We start from the raw sequence: 23,104 nt of genomic DNA, 5'->3' as shown, positions 1-23,104 counted from the left end.
TTTAATTAAATCGTCGTTTCTACTAAAATAGCACAGAAACACGATGAGTAACTGCATTACTGCATAAATATGTAATAAAAAACACGAATTCGTATATTATTATTACTATTATTATTATTATTATAAATGATCAATCCAGGTTACTTGTCCTCCTTTAAATTCTCTCTCATTCAACTCTTTGTGTATTATCTGTTTGTTTGATTGCTGTAGCAATCTCATTAGTACATTATTTAGCATGTTTATTAGCTGTTTTTCTCGTGGGAACAATTGGCTGCTCACTGATTGTTTTAATACTGAGCCTTTGAAATTCTATCGTCTACACAAACATTTCTGCATATTATATTAGTATACTGTATGTTTAGGTAATGTTTAATGTAAAAATGTTTAGTTAATGATCTTGTCCTTTATTCTACATATAGTATATATTATTATTATTATTAAGGTTAACACTTATACACACTTTCCATGATCATTAATGCATTACATGACGTGTTTATAAGGCGTTTTTCATCGTCTGCTCCCCAAAGTAGAACCGTGTGTTTACTGTAAGAGGACCTCTGGTGGCAGGTGACTGTACATGAACTGATGTTAAATTTTTGTTTTATTTTTTTTTGTATTTTAATTTATGTTTTGTAAATTTGTTAGTGTCCTTATATGAGTGGATATTTGCCACGCTGAAGCTATTGAGTGTGTTGCCTTGGCAACAGCATCTTCAGAGGATGTGCTTGTGTGTGTGTTGTCATGGTGACTGACAGCTGTATCATCAGAGATGCAGAGAGGCGGACGATGGTTTCTAATGCGGCTCAGACATAAAACCGCATTTTCAGATGCACTGTAAAGACTCTTGAAACAGCTGAGCTTTGACCCCCGGCGTCAGTGTTTGTGGTGGTTTTAGAGCAGCTGCGTGTGGCGAAGCAGCTAATATTTCCCATCATGAGCTGTCAATCATACGGGCTGAGAGTGTCTGTTCCGTCACATGCAACTACATGAAGATGACTGTGAGCAGAAGCAAAGCATTGTGGGTACAGATGTGGCATGATGGAATGTGAAGCCGTGCAAAATAAGAAACACAATGGTTTTATCAGGTTCTTTTTACTCATTTACAGAAACAAACATTAATGTCTATAAATAGCGCGAGCGCTTTCATTTACACTTAGTCGTTCAGTAACGTTCACCAACACAAGAGCAGGAGCGCTTCCGAACCGCACACATGCTGACGGATCTAAAGAGGGATATGCTTCACTTTCATGACGGGAACAGAAATAAAAGCACTTATTCGGGCTTAAAAGCAACTCTAGTTTAACGTTCACATTCAGAGAATTAACGCAGGATTAAAATAATGGCGTTAAGTGAAGTTTAAGATGTGTATTTACATTCTATTCATATATACAGTACGACTAACAGAGTTTGTGCGAGAGCGCGTCACATCCGATCCACGGCCCTGATGCCGCCGTCCACCGTCAGCGTCCCGAACCTGAAACACAAACACTATTCTGCATCATTAATACCAATGTTTTAGGTGACACATTACAAGTAACGAATAATTTCAAACCTGTAATAATTAAATAAATAACACAAATATCCTTTATGTATTTAATCCCATTTTATTAACCAGTGTCTTTGCTGCTGACCTTTAATGATCCAGTTCAACCGTAATAATAAGCAGAAATGACTTTAGATAAACTAAAATTTGTGCTTCGTTGTTTTTTTGAGTGTTCCTGCGTTCTACTGTACAGACGTGAATTTACTCTTCCTTCAGACTGAGGCTTATTCCCTTCACTTTTTGATATGAAAGGGCTTTTAAATTTGCTAAAAATATAACGTTTTATATTAAAAACAAACAAGCAAGCCCAGCCCAGATTTAAAAAGTAATGCAAAAGTAACATAACGCATTACTTTTCCAATAAAAGTAACTAAGTAACGTAATTTTGTAATGCACTACTTTTAAAAGTAACTTTCCCCGGCACTGATTAATACTAGGGCTGTCATAACATCAGACCGTCACTACACGATTTATGATAACAATATACTGTGATATCTATAGAAATCTTGAAAAAATAAAATAACTTTATTTTGACCTAAAAACTGCACACAAAAAGAATATTTACCAGTCACAATATATATATTTTTTTCGTGATTTTTGCAAACAAAATGACGTGTTTATAACTGAAATCTGTGCGGATATAAGCTACGATATGAATGAAATCTCTGTCAATCTGACACTTATTGTCATATCAGCCAAAAACAATCATTTTGCTTGCTTCATTTCGCTCGTCTATTTCAGACATCGTTAACTGCTTGTGTTTGATTCTGCAGGTCTCTATTTTGAGATCTTCATTTTTGCAGTGAAATGGCAAATTAAGCAACATTTTGTTGATCAGGCTTTTCAAATGACACAGCCATATAAATGACTTGGCTAATGGAAATAAAGTCCTTGGCTTTAACGCATCCTCTGTAGTGGCCAAGAAAGGGAGTTTAGCACTGTGTACTTCTTATGGTTCATGGTTATTATTGTGATATATTGCAACACTCCTAATTAACACAATAATATTTAATTTTTAATATTATGACACCCCTAATTAATACTGTTATCGAACTGAACTGATCTGAATAATGACTGAAACTGAATGTTCCTTGATGAATTCTGTAACATTCACACTGTAACTGTCCTGTTTGTTACTGCAAAGCTGCTTTGAATGTTCTGTATTGTATAAAGCGCTGTGCGTGTAAAGGTTCACCTCTCCAGGAACAGGTTGTTCTCCACCAGCTCCTTCACGACTCCTTCCATCTCCTCCTTCAGCTTCTTCATCCTGTTAGACAGAATCATGTGTTTATGCATAACTTAACCCATTCTGTGCCTGTTGTTAGTAGATTACGCACACCTGATTATCATCGGCTCTGCTCATTTACGATCTATTCTAATTTGTGAAATAAAATAACTAGTGCTGTCAAGCTAATTTTAAAGTTAATTAATCTACTTAATTGTGAATTAATCACACATCAATTCTGACTGAAAAAAAAAACCCTGAAAAAAATGTTTTAAAGTCATTACAGTGTTATACAGGAAAAGCATTGAATAACTATTACACAGAAAGTAGCTTTAGAAAGAAATATTTAGATTGAACACACTGCATAAATAATGATAATAATAAAAATGGGTATTGTTTAAAAAAAATGTTGAAATATCAAATTAATAGAAAATAATAAATTAACGAAAATAAAAGCGCAAGTCAATAATGAGGGAGTCATTCATTCAAGCGATTTGTTCAAACAGCTGATTCGTTCAGAAACGTAGCTAGTGACTGGCTTTCAAAATGATTCACTGAATCACTGGCTCACTCGATTCATTCAAAACCGCAGATTCATACAGCAACAAAACACCACTTCCACCAATCAGAGAGTCGCAGGGAAAAAAATCACACCAAACGAGCGCTGAGCGTAATTAAGTCGGTCTTCCACGCACTTAAAATATTTGAATATAAATATGCATATTTGGTAACACTTTAAGATTCATTAGTTACCTACTGTACTTTACATGAACATGAATACTTCTACAGCTTTTATTAATCTTAGTTTATGTTAATTCCAACATTTACTAATGCATTATTAAAATCAAAAGTTGTGCTTGTTAACAGTTAATGCACTGTGAATTAACATGAACTAACAATGAGTGACGGTAGTTTCATTAACTAACATTAACAAAGATTACTAAATCTGTTGTTCATTGTTTGTTCACGTGAGTAAATACACCGCATTTTTGCAATAAACTTAAACTATATATTGTTTCTATATACACAATTAACAGCTTTAAATGGATAGATTTCTATTTCTCCATCGTATTTAATGCCATTTTATCATTCGCAATGCTTCATGGGATTGTAGTTCTTTTCCTCATTAAAGCTATAAAGTCTTGTACCTTTTGTCTTTTTGTCCAATTTTCAAATGGTTTTTTGGCTTAAAATAAAAGTTTGTAATATTGTGATTCTCGGCTTTCGGAAAAATGAGTGGAAAAAAATTATCCGGAGCCAACGGTGCTGAAAAAGCACTAATAAACTCTATTGTGTCTAAAATGTAACACAATATTATTTTTCGTTTACTGAACTGTTGTATCAAATCAATATTTTACATTTGCAATGGTGCAGATACTGGGTAAAAACAGCACTCTTGCTGATGTGATTTTGCTAAACTATATGATATAAATAAATATAAATATAAGAAGGGCATTTTTTGCCCTCATTTCTTGAATCGTGCAGTCAGTCGTCATCCTCAATCGTGCTCATCAGCAACTGCTTCACTGATGGAGAGGCTGCATTAAATGCATTAATCATTATTACTAATCACACCCAGTTAACGTATTAAATTGATAGCCGGACACGTGGTCGTCTCTCACCCCAGCGTCATCTCCACCAGTGTGTTGGGACTGAGGTACGCCTGCGGTTTGATTCCTCCAGACGTCATGGGCACAATCTTCTGCGGTAACTGCTCCAGCAGCTGCACACAAGAGAGCCGTTAGCGTCTGCGTGCCATTACAGCATTAGAGCACTTCCTGTTTACTCACTTTATACACACGCTGTACGAGCAGGGTCACTTCCTGTTCCATGCTGCTGAACTGACCGGTCAGAGTCAGGAGGTGCTTCCGCACGTGATGGAACTTCCTGTAAGGAGACGTTCATTCATCAGTCACTGCATATGTCTGTCAGAGCTCCAGTGAATCGCCATCAGAACATCTCGGACACAGTTTCCATGGCAACACAGCGCTACACGAGAGTTCATGTGACAGGGATTTTACTACAGTTACTTACCCACCGTAAAATCATTGTAAAGCCCATTCACACGAATGACAATAACTATAATGTTGAAGTTTTAATAATCGTTTTTTATTCTTTTGTAAGGTGAGTGTGTACAACACAACTATTATAGTGATATTGTGGAGTTTTATTTTTATTTTTATTTTTATTGTGTTTTTGTGTGGATGCTAATATAGTTATCGTTTAAGTTATCATGCATTTGTGTGGACACTAAAAAAGTTAATTATATAATATAGTTAACGCTAATGTTAACGTCTATTTGTGTGGATGTTAATATAGTTAATATAGTTAACGCTAATGTTAACGTCTATTTGTGTGGATGTTAATATAGTTATTATTAGAAGTTATCATGCGTTAAACTGTTTGTGTGGATGCTAATATAGTTATCGTTTAAGCTTATCGTCCGTTTGTGTGTGGACACCTAAAAAAGGGTTAATTTATAATTATATAATATAGTTAACGCTTAAGTTAACATCCATTTGTGTGGATGCAAATATAGTTATCGTCTGTTTGTGTGGATGCTAACCTTTTTAATTGTATAGTTATCATGCATTCGTGTGGATATTAATACAGATACCGTAAAATTTATTATGCGTTAGTCTGGATGCTAATATAGTTATTGTTATAGTTATTTTCTGTTTGTATGGACGCTAACATTGTTAAAGTTATAGTTATCATCCATTTGTCTGGATGCTAATATAGTTAACGTTTAAGCTATCATGCATTTGTGTGGATGTTAAAAAACCAAAAAAAACCAAAAAGTAAATTACAGAATATAGTTAACGTTGAAGTTAATGTCAGTTTGTGTGGATGCTAATATAGTTATCGTTAAAGTTAACGTTTGTTTGTGTGAATGTTAATATAGTTATCGTTAAAGTTAACGTTTGTTTGTTTGAATGCTAATATAGTTATCGTTAAAGTTAACGTTTGTTTGTGTGAATGCTAATATAGTTATCGTTAGAGTTAACGTTTCTTTGTGTGAATGCTAATATAGTTATCGTTAGAGTTAACGTTTGTTTGTGTGAATGCTAATATAGTTATCGTTAGAGTTATCGTTTGTTTTGTGTGAATGCTAATATAGTAATCGTTAAAGTTAACGTTTGTTTGTGTGGATGCTAATATAGTTATCGTTAAAGATAACGTTTGTTTGTGTGAATGCTAATATATAGTAATCGTTAAAGTTAACGCGTTGTTTGTGTGATGCTAATATAGTAATCGTTAAAGTTAACGTTTGTTTGTGTGAATGCTAATATAGTTATCGTTAAAGTTAACGTTTCTTTGTGTGGATGCTAATATAGTTATCGTTAAAGTTAACGTTTGTTTGTGTGGATGCTAATATAGTTATCGTTAAAGTTAACGTTTGTTTGTGTGAATGCTAATATAGTTATCGTTAAAGTTAACGTTTGTTTGTGTGGATGCTAATATAGTTATCGTTAAAGTTATCGTCCGTTTGTGTGGACTTTAAAAAAGTTATTTACAGAATATAGTTAATGTTAAAGTTAATGTCGGTTTGTGTGGATGCTAATATAGTTATTGTTAAAGTTAACGTTCGTTTGTGTGAACGCTAATATAGTTATCGTTAAAGTTAACATTTGTTTGTGTGAATGCTAATATAGTTATCGTTAAAGTTAACGTTTGTTTGTGTGTGTGGATGCTAATATAGTAATCGTTAAAGTTAACGTTTGTTTGTGTGTGTGGATGCTAATATAGTTAATGTTAAAGTTAACGTTTGTTTGTGTGAATGCTAATATAGTTAATGTTAAAGTTAACGTTTGTTTGTGTGAATGCTAATATAGTTATCGTTAAAGTTAACGTTTGTTTGTGTGAATGCTAATATAGTTATCGTTAAAGTTAACGTTTGTTTGTGTGAATGCTAATATAGTTATCGTTAAAGTTACGTTTGTTTGTGTGTGAATGCTAATATAGTTATCGTTAAAGTTTACGTTTGTTTGTGTGAATGCTAATATAGTTATCGTTAAAGTTTGTTTGTGCGAATGCTAATATAGTTAATGTTAAAGTTATGTTTGTATTTTTGCGAATGCTAATATAGTTAATGTTAAAGTTAACGTTTGTTTTGTGTGCGAATGCTAATATATAGTTATCGTTAAAGTTATCGTCCGTTTGTTTGTGGAATGCTAATATAGTTATTGTTAAAGTTTGTTTTGTGTGGATGTTAATATAGTTATCGTTAAAGTTTGTTTGTGTGGATGCTAATATAGTTATCGTTAAAGTTTAACGTCCGTTTGTGTGGATGCTAATATAGTTATTGTTAAAGTTTGTTTGTGTGGATGCTAATATAGTTATCGTTAAAGTTAACGTTTGTTTGTGTGGATGCTAATATAGTTATCGTTAAAGTTAACGTTTGTTTGTGTGGATGCTAATATAGTTATTGTTAAAGTCGGGTGTTTGTGTGGATGCTAATATAGTTATCGTTAAAGTTTCTTTGTGTGGATGCTAATATAGTTATCGTTAAAGTTATTATGCGTTAGTGTGGATGCTAATATAGTTATCGTTATAGTTAACGTTTGTTTGTGTGAATGCTAATATAGTTATCGTTAAAGTTAATGTTTGTTTGTGTGGATGCTAATATAGTTATCGTTAAAGTTAACGTTTGTTTGTGTGGATGCTAATGTAGTTATTGTTAAAGTTTGTTTGTGTGGATGCTAATATAGTTATCGTTAAAGTTTCTTTGTGTGGATGCTAATATAGTTATCGTTAAAGTTAACGTTTGTTTGTGTGGATGCTAATATAGTTATCGTTAAAGTTTGTTTGTGTGGATGCTAATATAGTTATCGTTAAAGTTAACGTTTGTTTCTGTGGATGCTAATATAGTTATCGTTAAAGTTAACGTTTGTTTGTGTGGATGCTAATATAGTTATCGATAAAGTTACCATCCATTTGTGCGGATGCTAATGTAGTTATTGTTAAAGTTATAATGCATTTGTGTTGACTTTAAAAAAGTTAATTACCGAATATAATTATCGTTGAAGTTATTGTCCATTTATGTGGATGCTAATATAGTTATTATTAAAATTATTGTCCATTTGCGTGGATTTTAATATAGTGTATAATGCAGTTATATATAATATAACTGTAATAATAATTCTTAGCTGGACCGTTTGGATCACTGAGCTTTAGTCTGCTAAACAAGAGCCTCTCACTTCATCCACTCCTCGCTCTTGGAGATGAAGAGGCGATATTTCATGGCACACTCGTCTGTGAAGAGCGCTCGCGCTTTGGTGGCGTGAAGAACCAGCTTTTGCCTGCAGAAAGCAGAGAGATTCGTGTCATCATGACGCTGCGTCACATGCGTTCAGTTCTTCAGCTACAGCAAAACACACAAGATACTCACTTGTCAAACTTGTGGATTTGTTCTTCATTATAAGGCAAACCTGAGGAGACAAGACACGTCAAACACATGAAATGCTGCTGGAGCGCTGATGAGATCTCAGGAGCTCTCAGACTCACGTCTCTCGGCCTTGTCCTTCTTGAACTGCTGGTAGATGGCGCTGATGGCATCCAGCAGAACCTTGATCTTCTCCACACTAGACGAGAGAAACAGAAACACAATCAGATACACAAGTTCAGGCTTAAAATGTGTTCACTGCAAAAAATAATGTTCTTCCTCTATTTCTGTCAGGGTTATTATAGATAACAAAAACTAAAACTGAAGCCATAAATATATATATTTATATTTATATATATATATATATATATATATATATATATATATATATATATATATATATATAGATATATATATATATATATATATATGAATATATATATATATTTTTTTTTTTTTCATTACATGAAACTAAAATGTTAAATAAAAAAATTAAAATTAAATAAAAAAATTAAAAATTTATTTAGTTTAACTTGATAGTCTAAAATAAATAATGCTAAACCTGAAATAAAAATAAAAAAACTATATAGATATATTTAAGAACAATAAAAGAAAAAAGAAAAAAAACATGCAACAAAATAAGTAAAACTTTAAAATTAACATAAAATCTGAAAATATCAAAATAAAAACAAAATATTAACAACAACTATAATAATATCTCAATGATACTAAAATAAAAAAGATTTTTCCAGTACAAATATATAAACGTTCTTAAATCAAGATACATTTACTGGAGAAGCAAAATGACTTAAGATATTAAGTGTTTTCTGAAAAATTTATCAAAATTAATTTTAAAACAAGGACTAATATCTGCCGATGGGGTCAGAAAAATGTACTTAATTCAAAGGGAGGACAAGATTATTTTTCTAACCCCACTGGCAGATATTTATCCTTGTTTTAAGCTTAATTTTGACATATTTTTCAGAAGAAAAACGAGGAAGAACATTAATTTTTTGCAGTGTTACAAACAGTGCTTTGCCCTGTTTGTTTTGAGAAAATGAGACGTTTGGTTCTCCAGTGTGGTAGCTCACTTCCTGTCCTCCGGGTGCGTTCCCACTTGCTGTGTCCACGTGTCGGTCAGACTTCCTCCCGGCAGGAACATGCTGCTGATGTCCTGTAGTGTTTGCTCCATGGAGCCCAGAGAACTGGACAGCTGCACACAGAGCGGACATGATGAGCACTAATGTTAATTTCGTCAACGAACTTTACGAAAGATGTCCGTTGACAAGATTTTTCCCATGACTAAGACGATAATAAGGTCAATAAACGATAACTGTGACTATATCAACATGCAATATCGCTGACGATAAAATATGAGAATAAAATGTAATTTTTATCTCTTTTTATTTTTGTCGAAAAACATACTTCTTGTGCGTTAGTGTTTGTGTTTGCGGTTTATAGATAGTTAAAATCAAAAAATCAGAGCTTCTCCGTTAAAAGGATACAGTGGTGGGCGATATACCAGTAGACACGATTAACTAGTAGAAATTAATTTCTATATGTAAAATTTATAGGAAAACACATGTGTAACAGTATATTAGATCCGGGCAGCTCTTAAAGTGACAGCAGTCTAATTTTCCTGCTCTCTATCATTCATGTTAACCAAACAACAAAAGAGAAAATCTCTTATTGCTCTTGACTAAATCACTTTTGTAATTTTAATAAGAAGAAATATATATTTAATTTACACAGTCATAAGCCGTTTGTGCTGAATAAATACAGTTTTGTTTTTTTTTAATAGAGAAACATTATTGCAATTTGGAATTATTGGAATTAGGAATTTCCGTTATAATTTTTTTTGTTTGTTTGTTTTACCAGTTTTCATAAAGCAGACAGAGAGATTGTATATCTAAGTCAATCATTGAGCAATTATAACTTTGAGCAAAATATTTTTTTTTTTTTTTAATTTTTACCTTTATCATTATTGATGAAGATGTTGTGATGTTTTTTTAGTATAATATGATGATTAGTTATTTTGTCGACTAATCCTTGACTGAACAAAAACAGGACAAGCTGACTAAATATGATGATAACTAAAAAGTGCATTTGACACAGGAATAAGACTAAGACTAACACGCTTTCATGAAGAGCTCTGAACTTTGGTAAGATTTTAAGAATCATCGGTATCTCACCCGCATCACCTTCTTCCTCGTGTCCCGGATCTCATCATACTCCACCAACAGGAGGTTTCCCTGCATCAGAGCGTCACACCTGAAACACACACACACACACACACACACAGGGAGCTCATGAGGATCTCACGTGATCTCGCTCAGAGCTCCGTCTGAATCACGCGTCACTCACAGCTGCTCGGTTCGCTCCAGCGTCTGGCTGCAGTAGTTACACATGTGAATCACCTCCGTCTTCTTGTGCGCCGTCTCACTGTACTCGTCTCTGATCAGCTCGCTGAAACACAACGTTCATAGAGCGCCGCTTACAGAATGATTCACAGCAGCTCCACACAAATAAACAGGAAAGTAACAGTGATAATGTTGCAAAAATTATTCAGCTAAATATTGTTTCAGTTCAATGACTGCGTTAATGATGTTGATCGCAGTTGTAAAGAAGCTCCACAGAGTCATTCTTCAGAATGATTCAGTTCAGCGTTCAATCATTTCAGTTCAGTAACAGTGTTAATGCTGAAAAATCCATCAATTAAAAAAGGAATTCAGTTTCAGCTGTAAAGCACCTCTATAGAAGACTACAGTTTCATTATTCAGATCAATTTAGTTCAATTTTGATTCAATGATTCAGTTCAATTCAATAAATGCTAATGTCAGTTCACTTGAATAAGAGCTCAATTTCAACTGTGAAACAAGTTCAATTTCAGCTGCAAAGCAGCTTCACAGAAAACAATAGTGTTCGGATCAATTTAGTTCGATATCAGTGTCAATGTTGTAAAATTCATCAATTATGAAACAAATTTAATTGCGAATCGAGTCATTTTCCAGATTGATTCAGTCCAGTGGTGATTCAGTAACAGTGTCATTCAGATCAACTGAGTTCATTCAATCCAGTTCAATTTAAATTGTGAAACAAGTTTCTGTTGTAAAGCAGCTCTACAGAATACAACAGTGAATCAATTCAGCTCGAGTCATCAGCGTGAGTCGCTTCGTTTCGTGTGATTCGTGAACTCACATCAGGCCTCGGACGCCTTTCCTCACCAGCTCCTGGTACAGAAGCAAAGAATCGGATGTCTTCCACAGATATCCAACGTCACCTGCGAACGTCTGAGCAGAAACACGAGCGACAGCGATCAAAACATCCCATAAATCATCTATATTTCTGATCAAACTCTGATTAAGAGACTCTAAGAGCAGCAGCTCTGATTTCCCTAAACGTACAGAAAGTAGTTTTTTACCTTGGCGTAGCTGGCGTCCAGATCCAGGTCGTAGCGCGGCTGTACTTTAGGTGGGCTGGCTGCAAACACAGGCCATTGTTATTAGAAAAAGAATGGTTATTAACAAATAGAGGCTGACCGATTGATGGATTTTGCCGATTTATCGGCACCGATAGTATTGGTTATCGGTTATAGTTTTCCGGGTTGCATCCGTTACTGGAGCGACCTCTTCAGATATCGATTTAAACGACAATGAAACTGTGTGTATACAGTATCCTATAGTGCATGTTTTCATATCATTACTAAGAAATTAATTTGTTGACTAGATGCTGCATTAGTAGAGAAAGAAAGCAGTATGTTTGCTATCAATGAACATTAGCAGCACCTCCAGCAGTTAAAACAAAACACAGATGCTTAATGTCACGATTGTTACTATCTAATTGTGTTATTTTATATCTTAGCTGGTCACATTAATATATTTGTTATCGAGCGAAGTTGAATATTTAAAGATAGCGTGAGAATGCAAACTGATATGTTCATTCAGCGACAGAAATCCTGCCGCCATTCACACAGTTTCCATTAAATTACATATTTGTCCCAAATCATTGTTAAAGTACATAATGACTTCACCCTAGGCTGTAAAATAGTGTATTGTGCAGTGTGTGATCCCTAACTATCGGTTGATTAATCGTATCGGTCAGCGTGGTCCAACCTAGCTATCAGTATCGGTCGACCTCATTTGCAAACATCACATGACTGTCCGCGTCGTCACACTCACGGTCCTCAAACAGCAGGCCGACGGTGTTGACAGGGTCTCTGCTCAGCAGCATGATGGGATTCTCTCTGGAGGTCTTGGGGAAGGTCTGAGCCTGCCGGTTGGGGTCGAGGACGAGGCGTTGGCCCTCGTATAGGAAGTCCTGATGAGACGGCGTTATGTTGGTCCGTCTGAAGAGCAGCTCCTGAAAGAGATTCGCCCTGAACGGAGAGAAAATATCACGCTGTCAATGGAATAACACGACTGAACTCAGATTATCAACAGATACTATATACGGATTAAGTGTTTTTTGATTTTTAAGTTAGCAGAGAGAAGAGACTTTTTTCTTTTTTATTGTGTAATCAATAATCTGACTTTTTTCTGAATTGACATTTTGCAGTTTGGAGTTTATATTTAGCAACTGATTTTTCTTGCATTTCTGAGTTCACATATCACAATTCTGTTTGTTTCTGCAATTGAATAAAACAAAGCAACTGTGACTTTTTATTGATCTCTCAATTCAGACTTTTTGTCATTATTGTGAGACATTAACTTGCAAATTGCAAGATAAAACTTAAAATAAAGTCAGAATTGTGTGATTAAAAAGTTGCAATTGTGTGAAAAGGGTCCGTCATGATCGAGTGTGTGTGCGTGTTACATGCATGCTCACGTGTTGTATGTGTGTATGTAGATGTGATGGAGCGTGGCCTGCTGCAGACTGAACACGTAGACCACGATGCGGTGTAAGATATCGCTGGTCTCGGCGAAGAACTGGTCGAAGCCCCAGCATTTCTCCTGGTCTGCCTCGAGGATGTTGGCCAGCACTGGAGTGAGGAGACTCTGAAGACCCCTGAGACACACAAACACACATCAGACACGCTTCTCTACACGAACCGGACCGTCTGGAGACTCAGACTCACTTCGAGAGGCTGCAGGAGATCGGCATCTCTGAACTCCACTCGATCTTCCCGTTCTCAAACTTCTGATGGCCTGAGATCGCGCCGGACGGCTTCTCTGTGATGATCTTATACCTGCCAGATCAAAAACACTCAGCTGAGTAACCACATCCAGCCAAACTACTCTTTCTGATTTTACTGATTCATCCAATGTAATGCTTTGCCACGATTTTATAATTTTTTTAAACAAGGAATCACAGTTTTGTATAAAAAAATTAGCAAACGTTACAATTATGTAATAATTTATAGTGATGCACGATATTGGAGTTTTGCCGATATCCGATATGCCGATATTTTTTAACTCATTTTGGCCGATAGCAGATGCTGGAAACGGTTCTGCTGTCTAATATATTTGATGAATAAAAGGTTAAAAAGAACTGCATTTATTCAAAATAAAAAAAAAAATTCTAATAATATATATTCTAATAATATATTTTCTTTACTATCACTTTTTATCAATTTAACACATCCTTGCTGAATAAAAGTATTGATTTTATTTTTAAAAAAAAAGAAAGAAAAAAAATTACTGACCCCAAATTACTGACCAGTAGTGTATATTGTTATTACAAAATATTTATATTTTAAAAACATACCTTCTTTTTTTTAACTTTTTTTTTTTTACCTTTTTATTCATCAAAGTATCCTAAAAAAGTATCACATGATCTGAAAAAAATATTAAGCAGCAGAACTGTTTCCAACTTTGATAATGAATCATCATATTAGAATGATTTCTAAAGGATCATGTGATAATGATCCTAAAAATTCACAGAAATAAATGATAATTTAAAGTATAATAAATTTAAAAACAATTATTTTAAATTGTAATAATATATCACAATTACATTTTTTTTCTGTATTTTTGATCAAATAAATGCAGGCTTGATGAGCAGAAGAAACTTCTTTCAAAAAACATTAAAAATAGTAATGTTTCCAAACTTTTGACCTGTACTGTATATATAGATATATATAATCCCTAATAATTTAGAATCAATTACAATATTTATATGCAGGTTTAATGCACAAATTTGTGCATACACATGGTTATTGTGTATTAAAGTGCCCCTATTATGCCATTTTTAAGTTCCTAATATTGTTTTGGGAGTCTCCTACATAAGGATTACATGCATGCAAGGTCAAAAAACGCTTTCGTTTTCTCAAAACGAAAAACAAAATTTTTGCTGACAGCACCTAAGACATGAAAACCATTGCGTAATGTGAGTCAAGAATCCTAGCAAACTCACATTCAGATCTGACTTGATTCTGGTCTGATTTCAGTCATTTTGAAAGTTATCGACTCGACCTCTGAAACTGAATGTCTACATTTTGGCTAAGAAATATTTATCTTTTTTTTATTATATAGGATATGTACAATATTTGCCTTCGTATTTCACATATCTTTTCTGCAAAGACATTTGTTTTACATTTACACCATGTTGAACTTCATGTGTGCTGCACTTGGAATAGAACATTATTTAACCAGATGGTTAATAAAGAGAATTTTACTAGTTACGACTAGTTAAACGTAAAAAGAAAAAAAATGAAATCCTGCATCAGTCAAATGGAGTTACTGTTATATCACCCAGCCCTAAGTCAAACGTGTGAATCTGAAGTGTGTTTGACAGCACCCACATGACTTCTTTGTTCTTGCGCGGCCCTTCGAATGGTTTGAACGGCAGGCAGCCGGTGGCGGCGTGATAAAACGTGACTCCAATGCTCCACAGATCCACCGTGGCTCCGTATTTCTTCTGGTGGTCTTTCCTCAGCACGGCTCGCTCGTACATGTCAGGATGCTGCAAACACACCGAGAGATCAGCGAGGAAGGCGAAAACACAGACACGGTCACTTTTCCCATGATCCTCCGCTCACCAGATACTCCTCTGTGCCGTAAAGCGACACAAACTGCTCGTCGTCCTCCAGCTCTCGCGCGGCTCCGAAGTCGGTCAGTTTGTAGACGGATCGTCCGTCTTCACCGATCACACGCATGATGTTCCCGGGCTTGATGTCTCGGTGGACGATCCCGTACTCTCTCAGATGATTCATTCCCGCCACTGTCACAAACATCAGCACTGAGAAACTCTCCTGAGATAAAGCTCCAGAGAACTGTGCTAAAAATAAGTGCTCAGGAATTGTTTTTAAAAAAAGCGTACATAGCGTTTACATAGAAAAACAATAGAAAAGTAGTGCATCGGAATGGAAAACGCTTTCTGTGTGAATGGCCCCTTAGTCTAAAGGATTTTTTAACAATCTAATGAACATTTTTCCACTGAATAAACTTACCGACATCTTGCAGAACGATGAGGAACTCGTCCTCCGGGAGTCCGTAAGCGTTCGTCGGCTCCTCGAGAACCGTGTAGAGACTTCCGCACGGACAGTACTCCATCACCAACACCTTATGACGTGTGTTTGACTGACACACATTATAAACATTCAACAAATGATCGTCATATTTCTGAATGACAAGAACACGGAGTTTGGAGCAAACAGGTATTACAGGTGTGTGTTTGTGAAAGCAAAACAGGGAAGAGTTTACAGAACTTCAGCAAAAAAGAGAAGAAGAAAATTAAAACCATCATGAAGCAACAGAAACTAAACTGATATTATTCTATGAGCTAAAAGCTGAAAGGTTTTTTTAAAGGAACGGTTCACCCACATTTGTTTCTTCATCAGGTTTGAAGAAATGTAGCATTGCATCAGTGTCTCAGCAATGGATGCTCTGCAGTGAATGGGTGCCGTCAGAATGAGAGCTGATAAAAACATCACAATAATAATCCACAGCACTCCCGTCCATCAGTTAACATCTGGAGAAGACAGAAGCTTGGACTCTCATTCTGACGGCACCCATTCACTGCAGAGCATCCATTGCCGAGACACTGATGCAATGCTACATTTCTCCAAAGAAACAAACTCATCCACATCTCAGATGAGCTGTGAGTGAGCACATTGTAATTTTTGGGGAAGCTACATTTGACACAAGAGCTGCTAAGATCGTTTTAAGACCGCATGGTTCTCACCTCCTCCTCGACAGCGAAGAGCTTCACAATGTTTTTGTGGTTGAGTTTTTTCAGCACCTCAAACTCCCTCATCTGGACGTCCAGCGGACGCAGGAAACTCAGGTTATTGAACACTTTGACCGCATAGAGATCGCCGGTTTTCTGCAGACACACAGCGAGATTTTCAACCCCATTATAAGGTCTACATCACTCTGACATCAAACATCAACGAATCATTTGAAAGATTCACTGTCACTGAATCATGTGTGTGAGATGTAGTTTAGCTGTAGTGTACAACACCAAGCAAATGAAGTACAGACAGTGTAACTCACGGATACCTTGTGTCTACCGCGGTAAACGTTGGCCGTGGCTCCCTGACCCAGCAGGTCGGACATCATCCACAGGTAGTTCGACGTACTCTGCATGATGACTCTAGATTCACCTGGAAACACATTAGCATACATTATATATTCATGAGGACCACCAGATTCTGGAAATACAAATCAGACAGCATCAACACTGGCAATACACGTAATGCACATGAGCCACGGTAGAGCTTCACCACATACATAACCATGAGCTACAGCATATTTACAGATATTACCCTCTGATACTATGGCAGCCCAGCTGATCCGTTTCGTAACGCTTTAGCTTTCGCGTTCCCGCACAGCAGTGACATTTACGCGAAACTGAAAGGCACAAGTGTAATCGCAGTTATTATGAAGATAACGTGCGTGCATGAGGATATTGTGAAATCAGCTGCGGGAATGAGGGTTGCCAGCTTTTCACAACAAAACCCGCCCAACTGCTACTCAAAACAGCCCAAAACTAGTCCAATCTCGTTCCGGGGGGAAAAACACACTTAAAATACACGGTTTTGTTCACAAAATTCGCATTACAGGTGTTAAATATCACGTTATTGGGATCGCTTAAACAACCCGCGGCCACAGTGTTACAGTAGCCCGATTTCCCGGGAAACCCGGCGACACTGTGCGGGGTTGATACAATGTTTCGCCGTGACGTCACAGACCTGCGGGAATTTCCCGCACCAGCGCGTTGTTCTTTCAGCCTTTTTGCGTTAAACCAAAATAAAATCACTTAAAAGAGACAGAAAAGCACCGAACCGTACGGTTCATGACACCGAACCGAGGGAAACCGAAAGTACATTAAATATCTGACAGAATAAAGCGGTTTATTATCGTGCTCGTGAGATCCGAATGAAGAAAGCGACGAATATGCAGCACTGAACGTGCGTCTTATTTGTTTCTATGCGATAACTCGATAAAAACACTTCAATCCGAACACTGCATCGGTACGCTAACATTAGATTAATCACGTAAACGCAGCGATAATAGATTTCGAATCAGAGGTAGATGACACGAACGCTGTGTGATGATTATATGATGTATTTTATGCTAGTATTTGCTGTTTATTTTCTCACCCCGAGAGCACGAAATCTAAGTCTCTTCCGTTTTCCGTGTTTTCGTCACATGAGAACACCGAGCGACACACAGGCTGTGTTCACAATACCATACTACCGTACTCCTCGTACTACTTCTGCAGTAGCTTCGCTTTGAGCGTGTGAGGTTTTTTAATAGCCCTCAGATTAGCAACGCTTATTGTTGTCGTGCACAGATTCACGTAATGTTTTACTTGAAGTATATAAACTGTATACTATGCTGTCCGCTAAATAGTATGCTAGTGTTCCATTGCGTCCAGAGCCATACACAACCGTAAATATCATAGTAGAGGAGAATAGAAAACTGTTGCAAGGCTAGGATTAGTTATTAGTTATTAATTTTCTTTTTGTTTCATATTTCTATAAATATAGGCCTATACACTGGCGTTCAAAAGTTTGGGATCAGTAAGATTTGTAATGTGTTTTAAATAATCCTCTTCTGATCATCAAGGCTGCATTTATTTATAATATTGGGAAATATTATTGCAATTCAAAATAATGGTTTTCTATTTTAATATACTTTAAACTGTAATTTATTTCTGTGATGCGCAGCTGTATTTTCAGCATCATTACTCCAGTCTTCAGTGTCACATGATCTTCAGAAATCATTCTAATATGATGATTTGCTGCTCAAGAAACATTTCTGATTATTATCAGTGCTGGAAACTGTTGTGATGCTTAATGCTTCTTTGAAACCTGTGATACTTTTTTTCAGGATTATTTGATGAATACAAAGTAAAAAAGAACAGCATTTATTTACAATAAGCATTTTTTTTATTTCTTTTTTTAAAATAAATAAATGCTTTTATTCAGCAAGGATGTCTTAAATTGATAACAAGTGATAAATAAAGTGATAGAAAATATTTCTATTTTAAATAAATTAAAGAACAGACTTCTTTAATAAATATTAAAAATCTTACTGATCCAAAACTTTTTAACAGGTGTGTGTGTGTGGGGGTGGTAGAGGGCGCTGCTCAGCGCAGAGAAGGATCGAATAGCCCGGATGTGGCGATAGAAGAAGCGCACTCATGAATATCTGAAGACGTAATATAAAAAAAGTAATATAAATAAAATACAAGCCACCATTATAATATAAGTAATATCATCACTGTAATAGTGGCTCTGTAACCTGGCAGCTAATATCGCAGAACGCGCTTGTGTTCAGGAGGTGTGTGATGTTGAAGAGCTGTGATAGTCACTCAGTTGCGGCGCGAGCAGAGTGGCGCAGCGGAAGCGTGCTGGGCCCATAACCCAGAGGTCGATGGATCGAAACCATCCTCTGCTAGCTTTTTATGTTTCTTAATATTGCGCGTTATGTCTACCCATTATAAAAGTATGAAACATATGTTAGTGAAACAGTGATAGAACTACAACCAACGGTTCTAATGAAGAAACACAAGCCATACTTACAGTGAATATTATTGTTATACGCTTATTGTGTTTATATTTTACTGCAACATACGTCTTCATATATATATATATATATATATATATATATATATATGTATATGCAGTGATGTAATAATACAATCTGATCAGACATTTAAACAGTAGCTAGTTCTCAAAACTGATTACTGTCAAGGCTTTCAAAATCTTTAATTTCTTGAATTAAGATCATAATAATTTAATTTTAAAGAACATCCATGCACTACAAAATCAGACTTTAGCACATCTTTTTACTTTGAGATCATTCTGAGGTTAAATACAGATTTAAAATATATAGTAAATATTAATACAAGAAGTATTCAGATGTAACCTCCTTTGTAATCATTACAATTTTCATAAGTAACTGTAATTTAATTTAACTGTAACAGTTACATTTATTTTGTAATTAAATCATGTAACACTATTACATGTAACAAGTTACTCCCCAACAAGCAAGGATTGTTATTTTCACACACACACACACACACACACGCACACATGCACACATGACGTACCAGAAATGCTCCCTTTTCCTTTGAACTGAACTGATCTTTTGTTAAATATTGACATTAATATGGAGGTTAAAGCAGGACTGGTGTAGCTCCCCGTCACACCCAGAGTCAAACAGATCTTTTGTTCTGCTCTGTTTGAACTACCAATAATAAATCACCTGTATCATCAGACAGTGTTTGAAATTAATATGGTTTCATATTTCAAGCTGCTGATGTGGATGTTGAGAATGGTGTGTGTTTGGCCATTTTACTTTTAGTCCTGCTTTATCTGAAGCGTCTTCTTACAGTAAATATATCCCTGACGGCACACGTGCATCTCGGAGACGTCTGTTTGACGTCTCATTAACATCTGCAAGACGTATTTGCTCTTCTGCGAGTTTGTTTCCTATCAGACGTCAAATAGACGTTTAGAAGATGTCTTTAAGATTTAGAATGCATGTAAAACTGACATCTTAAAGACGTCTGTCATATGTTTGTGCACAGCAGATGCTTTCCAGATCTTTAACAGACCTCTTGCAGACGTACCTATGCTTTGTGGGATATTATTATTATTAGATAGATAGATAGATAGATAGATAGAGCTGTTATTATTTTGAATGGCACGTTCACCTGTGCGCGTGGAGGCGCTGTCGGGTCGCGCGCGGGTGTCGGTGAGGCGGAGCGCGAGTCAAACTCACACAAGCAGCCGTTCATTTTGTCATTAAACCGAGAAACTCACTGACAGTCGCCGTCTCCTGCCGAGCTGTGTGTGTTTTCGCTTCTGCCATGCGGTAAAAGCGGGGAGAAACACAGAAACAGGTGAGTGTGTGTTCACACACTACACACACTAAAAAAAAAAGAGAAAAAAAGAAAAAGGTGAGTGTCACAGTAAATGTAATTTGTTTGAAGAGCAAAGGCGGTTTTTTGTGTTGTAGTGTTTATTATTTTGTGTTGATCGCGGTCACGTTCCGTTCGCTGGTTTACTGGCCGCGCGCGCCGCGGTAAATACTCTCCCGGTTGCCATGGCAGAGCCTGTCACGCGCAGGTACCAGCACGCGCCTGTGTCCGCTTTTCAGTTCATGCGTTGATATTTGTGCGCTATAATCACTGCTGAGATCAGATGTTATTAATGCATCAGTTATGTTTATATCACTAATGTGATCAGACTTCGTTAATGCATCGCTTCAGTTGTTTATATCACTGCTGAGATCAGATTTAATGCATAATTTCAGTAATGTTTATGCCACTGCTGAGATCATATTTAACTAATGCATCACTTCAGTTATGTTTTTAGCAATTCTGAGATCAGACTTCATTAACACATCACTGCCATTACATTAATATCCGTGCTGTGTATCAAATTGTATTATTACATCACTGCATATATATATATATATATATACTACTGATAAGATTATTAATACACAGAGGTGGGTAGATAACTTACAATTTGTAGTCTGTTACTGATTACAGATTACATGAAGAAAACGTCATTAAACGTACCATATTGATATAAAAAGCAAAGGTTTGTGAGTTGATAAAAAGCTAATAATTAAATAAATCACAATAAACGTAGAATATATCATGTAAACGCTAAAAATATTTCATTTGTTTACCTGCATGACCATTAACTGACATCAGAGGACTGTAAACATGCAAATGAGTTGTTAAATTATTGAAATATGCACTTCCTCTGAGATAAATATTTAAGTTTAAGGGGTTTGGTTGACAAAAAATGTTTGGGAATCCATATTTGATTAGTGATATGCATTGCTAAGAATTCATTTGAACAACTTTAAAGATGATTTTCTCAATATTTAGATTTTTTTGCACCCTCAGATTACAGATTTTCAAATAGTTGTATCTCAGACAAATATTGTCCGATCCTAATAAACCATACATCAATGCAAAGATTATTTATCCAGCTTTCAGATGATATATAAATCTCAATTTTGAAAAATTGACACTTAAGACTGGTTTTGTGCTCCTGGGTCACACATGATTACACATAATCCATAAAAAGTAACTGTAATCTGATTATGAGCATTATAAAATGTAGTATACTCTAATTAGTATTAATGTACTGCAGAGCTCACTGCTGTCCATGATTTAGCTCTTCCTGAACCTTGAATGTGTTTCTGAGAAGCTCTGATCTGAGGTGGGTCTCTGTAGGGACGTAAATGGTTAACGGCTCTTAATAGGGACGCACTGTAAGACGGAGTCGCTCTCCAGTGAGTTTCAGTAATTGGTGTTATGAGCGGTGCAGGTCCCAGTGCTGCGGGTTAAATATGGAGCCCTGTTACATAACCGCTAATGTTTCCATTAATTTCATTGAGCTGTGGAGTTATCTTCAGCTGCTGAGACAGCTTGCAGTCCTGTAGTATTTTAAGGGTTCACACCAGGTTTCGCTGGATCACGATCTTTGAGCTGCTTGTGAGTTTTTTAAGCTAAACGTGAGGATTCTCTGCTGTGAATACGATGCTCTTCATCCTGGGAAAGTTACTTTTTAAAGTAGTGTGTTACAATATTGCGTTACTCCCTAAAAAAGTAACTAATTATGTTACATAGTTACTTTTATGGAAAGTAATGCGTTACGTTACTTTTTAAATCTGGGCTGGGATTGCATGTTTGTTTTCTATATGAAAAAGTATATTTTCGGCAAATGTTAAAGCCCTTTAATAACAAAAGTGAAATGAATATGCCTCGGGCTGAAGGAAATGTACAGTAGAGAGTGCATCTCAAACAAACCTTTCCGGATTACATGAAGAATAGAATGCAGGCGGAAAGCTCAACACTCTTCAGCAAAAAAAAAAAATTAAAAAAAGAAACCCAAATGTTATGTTTATTTAAAGTCATTTTTTCTGGTTAAATTTAATCATTGAAGGTCAGCAGCGAAGATATTGGTTGATAAAATGGGATTTAATACATTGGCTATTTGTGTTTTTTAACAATTAATTACTGCGGGTTTGCTCAATAATCTGAGTTTGCATTGCAGTGTTTTTTAATGATTTTGAGGAATACTGAATCTGTTTAACTGATTACATAACTTACGTTACATGGAATGTGTTACCCCCAAAGCTGAATACACACACACACACACACACACACACACACACACACACACACACACACACACACACTACCGGTCAAAAGTTTGGGATCAGAATGTTTTTTTACAGGAGTTTCTTCTGCTCATCAAGGCTGCATTTATTCGATCAAAAATACAGGAAAAATGTAATATTGTGAAATATTATTATGATGTAAAATAACGTTGTTCTATTATAATATGCATTAAAGTGTAATTTATTTCTGTGATGCACAGCTGTATTTCCATCATCATTAGTCCAGTCTTCAGTGTCACATGATCTTCAGAAATCATAATAATATGCTGATTTATTATCAGTGTTGAAACTGTTGTGCTGCTTCATATTTTTTTGGAAACTGTGATACTTTTTTTTCAGGATTCTTTGATGAA

The 23,104-nt window shown here is 35.8% G+C and overlaps 2 protein-coding genes and 1 non-coding gene across 11 annotated transcripts in view; 2 read left to right on the top strand and 1 right to left on the bottom strand.

Moving 5' to 3' along the window:
- Positions 1 to 1,073: 1,073 nt before the first annotated feature.
- Positions 1,074 to 17,838, bottom strand: LOC109074335 (TANK-binding kinase 1). 4 transcript variants are annotated; one of them, XM_042736931.1, is made up of 21 exons: positions 17,696 to 17,838; positions 16,593 to 16,696; positions 16,276 to 16,416; positions 15,542 to 15,671; positions 15,131 to 15,312; positions 14,894 to 15,054; positions 13,229 to 13,339; positions 12,979 to 13,158; positions 12,333 to 12,529; positions 11,576 to 11,634; positions 11,353 to 11,444; positions 10,519 to 10,620; positions 10,347 to 10,425; positions 9,246 to 9,367; positions 8,277 to 8,353; positions 8,161 to 8,200; positions 7,970 to 8,071; positions 4,559 to 4,655; positions 4,391 to 4,491; positions 2,739 to 2,810; positions 1,074 to 1,474 (listed from the first exon to the last, which is right to left on the bottom strand). In XM_042736931.1, exons 2-21 carry the CDS (start codon positions 16,677 to 16,679, stop codon positions 1,423 to 1,425), a joined length of 2,184 nt encoding a protein of 727 aa, XP_042592865.1. In that variant the 5' UTR covers positions 16,680 to 16,696; positions 17,696 to 17,838; the 3' UTR covers positions 1,074 to 1,422. The 4 variants fall into 4 exon arrangements, with proteins under 4 accessions (XP_042592865.1, XP_042592882.1, XP_042592874.1 ...); XM_042736948.1 differs by lacking the exon at positions 17,696 to 17,838 and adding an exon at positions 16,850 to 17,588; XM_042736940.1 differs by lacking the exon at positions 17,696 to 17,838 and adding an exon at positions 16,859 to 17,588.
- Positions 17,839 to 18,926: 1,088 nt separating this feature from the next.
- Positions 18,927 to 18,998, top strand: trnam-cau. Its single transcript has one exon. It is a non-coding gene; the product is annotated as a tRNA-Met (tRNA).
- Positions 18,999 to 20,269: 1,271 nt separating this feature from the next.
- Positions 20,270 to 23,104, top strand: part of LOC109065339 (epidermal growth factor receptor kinase substrate 8-like) — a 35,220-nt gene continuing 32,385 nt past the window's right edge. For 3 of the 6 annotated variants that reach the window (XM_042736915.1, XM_042736910.1, XM_042736889.1), the window contains exon 1: positions 20,271 to 20,448. The gene's annotated coding sequence lies outside the window, so the exon portion shown is untranslated. Of the gene's footprint in view, positions 20,449 to 23,104 lie in introns of all 6 variants that reach the window. The other 3 variants (XM_042736920.1, XM_042736900.1, XM_042736896.1) reach the window with 2 other exon arrangements.

This window comes from Cyprinus carpio, chromosome A4 (genome assembly GCF_018340385.1).
Source record: "Cyprinus carpio isolate SPL01 chromosome A4, ASM1834038v1, whole genome shotgun sequence".
NCBI lineage: Eukaryota > Metazoa > Chordata > Actinopteri > Cypriniformes > Cyprinidae > Cyprinus > Cyprinus carpio.
The sequence above is the reverse complement of the archived record's forward strand: the minus strand, read 5'-3'. Positions and strand labels throughout refer to the sequence as shown.